The sequence below is a fragment of the Paracoccidioides lutzii genome (genome assembly GCF_000150705.2).
Source record: "Paracoccidioides lutzii Pb01 unplaced genomic scaffold supercont2.45, whole genome shotgun sequence".
NCBI classification, from domain to species: domain Eukaryota; kingdom Fungi; phylum Ascomycota; class Eurotiomycetes; order Onygenales; family Ajellomycetaceae; genus Paracoccidioides; species Paracoccidioides lutzii.
In genome coordinates, this window is record NW_015440991.1 from 126,986 (window position 1) to 132,985 (window position 6,000).

The 6,000-nt window shown below is 34.5% G+C and overlaps 1 protein-coding gene across 1 annotated transcript; it reads right to left on the reverse strand.

Moving 5' to 3' along the window:
• Positions 1–234: 234 nt before the first annotated feature.
• PAAG_08766 (hypothetical protein) lies at positions 235–2,908 on the reverse strand (the record flags this gene model as incomplete). The annotated part of the gene is made up of 5 exons (XM_002789311.1): positions 235–1,193; positions 1,254–1,642; positions 1,730–2,052; positions 2,151–2,388; positions 2,451–2,908. The coding sequence occupies 5 exons, from the start codon at positions 2,906–2,908 to the stop codon at positions 235–237; spliced, it is 2,367 nt and encodes a 788-aa protein (XP_002789357.1).
• Positions 2,909–6,000: the final 3,092 nt, after the last annotated feature.

Genomic DNA, 6,000 nt, shown 5'->3' on the forward strand with positions numbered 1-6,000 from the left:
CGGGCAGGGAAGCGGATGGGTAAATGGTGGTTTAGAAGTGGATTGTTCATAATACTACGGTCATGGCCAGATCGTGCCAAGAGCTAAGTCGAGTTAAGACCACCCCTCCTTATATTTGTGAGCCTGCCATTTCCAGCACAAATACTGTACTGTAGGACGTTTGAAGTATGATGATACAAAAAGAACCAGAGGCCGGCTTTGGTACATGTTAATAGTTGATTACCTGCGTATAGCTTAGGTAACGGTCTGATGAACGGAGAACGCATGACTCTGAAGGTGCATTTTGTGGTCTAGGGTAATATCACACCGCCTGCAAGATATCGTGTCACTAGGTTTGATATGTTGAAGGTGCTTTCTTCTGATATGTTTGGACACTCCCCCATGTTTAGAGAATTTGTCCAGACAGATGAAGCAGTAAAGCGGTCGATGGTCCTCCATCACCGCCTTGAGGGCAATATCCCTCACGCTTGGTGGTGGCGGTGGCGGTGGTGGGACATGGATCTCGATCTTCACCTCCTGGAATACTTTGGGACCAGCGCGCTTGTCACGCGGCAGCCGGCAGGTTTCCCCTTCCTCGAAGCGACAGTAGTCTACAACAGCGTCGATCGCCTCAGTACGCCGAAGCATTTCATCTTGCAGGGTCTCGCGGGGTAGGCTAAGCAGCGCCGATATGAGTCGTCGATGTACCGGTGGAACTGCCGTATTGGCATCAAGAGATTTTTTGACCTTCCTTGAGATCTTGATGCCCAACAACTGTCGCTTGATCTCGCGCAGGGGCTCCTCAAAGTCAAACTTTTCCTGTTTCTCGAGTAGGAGCTTGTCTCGAGCCCGCTGGCGTGCACCTGCCAATTCGCGGCTGACCCTGGTGTAAAGCTCATATTTGACAGTGCCCTTGTGTCTGGCAATGGGACGTCCGAGACGTTTACTGAGATGGTCGCGTCTCTCGACCAATTCCTTGATGTGAGGTTGTCGGTTGACCGACGATGACTCTTCGGTGGTGAGCTCCTGCGGTCGGTGTGGGTTGACGGTGCGGATCATTCGACATGCGGCACGTATGATTTGTTTCTGCGGATCTAGGCCTTGAACGACCGCACGAACATCCTTGTCCACCTTTCGGTGGAGATAGTATTTAAGAAACGTTTTAGGATCGGAATGCTGGAAGATCAAACTTCGAACCGCATCACTGATGTGCCCTTCAGGGTGATGAGGATTAGCACATGACAATCGGAAGGAAAGGTTCTCCTCTCGCTTACCGCTATTATCCAGGGCCTTCCCTGCACCGTATCGCAAGCTATAAGGGCGGACGATCTCGCGTATTGTCGATATTTTTCCTATACATTTGATCCAGGGTAAGAGAATATTGTAGGTGAGCGCCTCTACATCAGATATTCTGATTCCATCCAGCGTCCGCTCGGACCTCCGCAGTATCGGGATGTCGCTCAGTCCTGGGTCCAAGTTGAATTCAAGCTGATAAGTATCTTCTGGGATATCTAGATCGAGCAGTTGCGATGCTGAAGTAAGGATCCTCTCGCCATCGAGGCGAGCGAATGCACCATCAGCAAACAGGAGGCCTAAAAGGATAACTTGGGGACTGAGGATGAGCGATGGATCGAAGATGATCTCCGGTATCACGAACTCGGTCCTAGTTATAGATACCGTTCTGTCAGTGGTGTTGATCGCATATAATGCAGCTTGCGTACATGGGTGGTCGGCTGGGTGTTTCACATACTCTTCCTTTTCTCCAAGAAATTGTTTGGTGAATTCGGTGGTAAACTCGATCAGGATATTATTGGGCCCACCTTCTGGGTCTTTTATTAGTGTTACCTTGATGTGTCGATAGCACAGACTCAGCAATGCTTGTGGTCGATTGGCCGAGAACCCGGCGAGCTGGAAATATAGAATAAGTGAAATCCGTAGCCGCCCGTGACCGAACTTCTTCTTTGTGGTTGTGACAGTCGTCTCCACGACCCTGATCAGATCATCAAGGTAGACAGTGGTCTTTGGCCGGGGTTTATTGGAGAGTCGATATTTTTTCACGAGAAATGGTATACCCTTGGGAATAGAAAGCCAGGATTAGTGAGTTCAGTGAGCATCTCAGGACCAAGCCTGTATCAACCTATATCAAGAGACCACCGCGAGACGGGGCGTACATTTTTGACTATGCGCCTAGATGTATCCTTGTCGATTTTTTCATGCATCTCCAGCTCATATACGGTACGGAAGTTCTTCCAATATGTGTTCAGGGCGCTCTTGCGTTTTATACCTTGCCGGCGTCTCCCGTTCTTTCCCCGGCGTTGATTCAGCATCCACTCAAAGAAGGTGAAGAGCACACGATAGTCAAGCTGTTGATACATGGCCTTTGCATCTGACTTGAGAAACTTGCAATAACTGTACAGGGCGGTGAGATAAACTGAGCGGAATGTAGTTCTTGAAGTCATGGACATTTTTACCTCAACCATTCCTGTCTGATACGATCCTGCAGAGCAAGCGTCCCAATAGCATAGTTGACACACTCTGTGCGAGACAAGTCTATAGTCTGCATCATGTTAAGGTAATGCTCTGGTGAATGATTATTCTCCGTCAAGAGTTCCGCCAGATCATCGATATCCTGCTGCTCATCTTCTTTCTCTTCCTCTTCTTCTTCCTCCTCTTCTTTCTCTTCTTCTTCTTCTTCTTCTTCTTCTTCTTCTTCTTCTTCTTCTTCTTCTTCTTCTTCTTCTTCTTCCTCCTCCTCCTCCTTCTCCTTCTCCTTCTTCCCGTCACCATGATGAATGGGGGTTGTGATGTCTGTTTCGCCGCTGGCATCGGAATCGACATCACTGTCGGTGTCCATCATAGATTCGTCACTGTCGTCACTGTCGTCACTGACGATTGGAGACGGCACCACTGAGCCCCGTCGACGGGCCATCTTCATTAAGAAATTAAATGGGAGAGACAGGGTAGAGACGGTAAAAGCCAGAGGTGGAGAGCTGGAAGAGAGTGAATGATCTGAATGGTATCAGGAGGGGTGGAAAGCAAAAATGGGAGTGGGAGTGGGAGTGGGAATGAGAGCGGGAATGGGAATGAAATGGGGCAGAGAGTGAACCTCAGAGAGGGGGAGGGTGAGAGAGCTGGGAGTAGCCATGCTTTTATATTTGGTGAGAGAAAGGCCATATTCGGCTTGCATGCCAGAAACTGGGTGAAGCGGGTGAATGAAGGGAGTTGTGATGCAACCGCCCATCCAAAAATAGTGGATGGGGGGAGAGAGACGGATCGGGCGTGGGAGTTGAGGTCGTCCGCGTAAAAAATGGGGCGTGGGGTGCGTGGTGCGTGGAGGTAATGGATAACGGGAGGCTAAAAGCAGCCGAAAAAACGGCCAAAACGGGCCGTCTGTTCACCGTTTTAATGTTTAAAAGAGTAGTTTATATAATTAATAATTAAATATTTATTTATCTGCATTTAGATTAAAGTTATAAAATAATATTAAAATTAATTACTTCTTTTACTATTTTTAAAGTAAATTTTTTAGTAAAAAATTTTTAAAAATTTTTATTTTTAATCTTTAAAAAAATTATTAAAATATTAAAAGCTATTAGTAAATTTAATAGTTTATAAAAATTGAATTAAAATATGATGACTCTAATAAAAAATATAAGATTAAAAGAGTTTATATGAAGGAAAATATTTTTAAAAATATTTAAAAAAAATCTGAAGTAAATATATTAAAAGTTTATTAATATTATAATAAAATATAAAATACTCTAAGCATAGTTAAAAATAAATAAAATAAAAAGCAAATATAAGTAAATAAATTTAATTAATAAATAAATAATTTAATAAAAAAAAATTGATTATATTACAGTAAATTATAAACTTTTTTTAATTTTATAAATTAAACTAATAGAGATATAAAAAGTATAATAATTTATAAAATTTAATAATTTTAAGTATTTAACTAATAAAAGAATTTAATATTTAAAAATTAAGTCTCATAAATAAGATGTAAACTGTTATAATATAGTTACTTATATATAAATTAAGATTAATTCATCTCTGCTTGAAAGATTAATTTATTTTAATTCTCAATCTATATATTCAACTGTTTCTTTATTTAATATTTTAAATTCTAGTTGTATTATAATATAATATTAAACTTTTTTTTTAAAAAGCTCTAAAAATTGAATAATAGATCTTTATATTTATATTTATATTTTTATTCATATCTATATTTTTATTTATATTTATATTTATATTTATATCTATATTTATATCTGAGTCTATATTTAAATAAACTTTTTCGTAGTTGTGATTATACTAAATACTCAAAAATTTAAATAATTTTATTTTTATTAATTCTTACTTTTATTATAAAAACTTTTATTACTATTTTTTATTAAAAATTTAAAACTACTATTAAAAAACTTTATTATTATAATTAATAACTTTAAATAATTTTTTATCTTAATTTTAATTTTGTTTAAGACTTTTACTACTTAATATTAAATAAATTTCTGATAGTTTATATTATTAATTATAAATATATTTTTTATATAAATAAATTCTTCAAATATATCTTAATTTCATTGAGATTATAATGTTAAAACTTCTTATACTAGTTTTTTATCCTCATACTATTTATTAAAATACTTTAAAATTAATATCTTCTTTGATAGAATTGATATCAATCTTGCTATAATATGAAACTTTAAGTAAGTTAACTATAACTAACAAATATATATAAATATATATGATTTCAGATAACTAAAGAATTCTTCAACACTCTCTTATATCATAATGAGCTTGAGCTCTATTATCTATTTTCTAGCTACTAAGTGTTATTAAATCTGCAATAAAAATTAAATACAGAAATCAGATACTAGTTTTCTTATTTAAAAAAACTTTATTATATATCTATATTATAATTTTATAAAGAAAATAAATATTTACTTCTCTAATCTATATTTTCTTTAAATCTTTTTAGAGGCTATAAAATAATATAAAAAAATTTAATTATTTTTATTAATAAAATCAAATCTCTATTAATTCTATTTTCTTCATAAATTCATTATAAGCTAGCTTTAATTGAAGCTTTATAAATTTATTTACTTTATCTATCATAGAATTTATATATGAAAGGTTTACCTTTTTCTTCTCAACTAGATTATAAAGTATATAGTAATAAATCTCTATATAATAGAATCTTTTTGTCAAAAACTTCTTTTTTATCAGATTAATAATATATTTATTATTTATCTGCAATGTTGTATAGATCTTTGACTTTTCTTTTATTAGATTTGCATCTTGTAGCATATTATTCAATTAAATAAGCTCATATATAATGTCACTAGTGGTGATATATTCAGCTTCTGTTATCAATTTTGTAGTTAATATTTAATATTGTAAATATTATAAAACTAAGAATTCATTAATTATGATAATATAATCAGATATTGATTTATATTAAAAGTTTATACTCACTTAATCTGAATTATAATAAGCAACTGATTATAGATTTTTATCATTCTTTTCAATTTTATAAATTATTTTCAGAGCTGTCATCTTTTTTATATAGTAAAAGATATGTTTCAGAGTCACTCAGTAGTTTTTATTCAGATATAAATTGAATCTTGATAAATAATTCACAATGAATATTAAATCTGATCTTATATTTGATATAATATATTGAAGTAATTTGAGCTTCTGATAATATTTTATAGTTATAAACTTATTTTTTATTTTGATATTTTTCTCAGAAATAAATTTAAATTATATATTTATCATTATATATATATCAGCAGAGTTAATTTTATTCATTTTAAAATTTTTAAAAATTTCTTTAATATAGTAAATCTATGAGATTATCAAATTATTATTTAATCTATATATGATTTTTATCTCAAAATAGAGCTTATTTTCTTCAATATCTTTCATCTTAAATTTCTTCTATATTTCACTTAACATTTAATCTAAATTCACCTCTTTGAGGTCTATAACTCTGCAATTATTGATATATAGTATCAG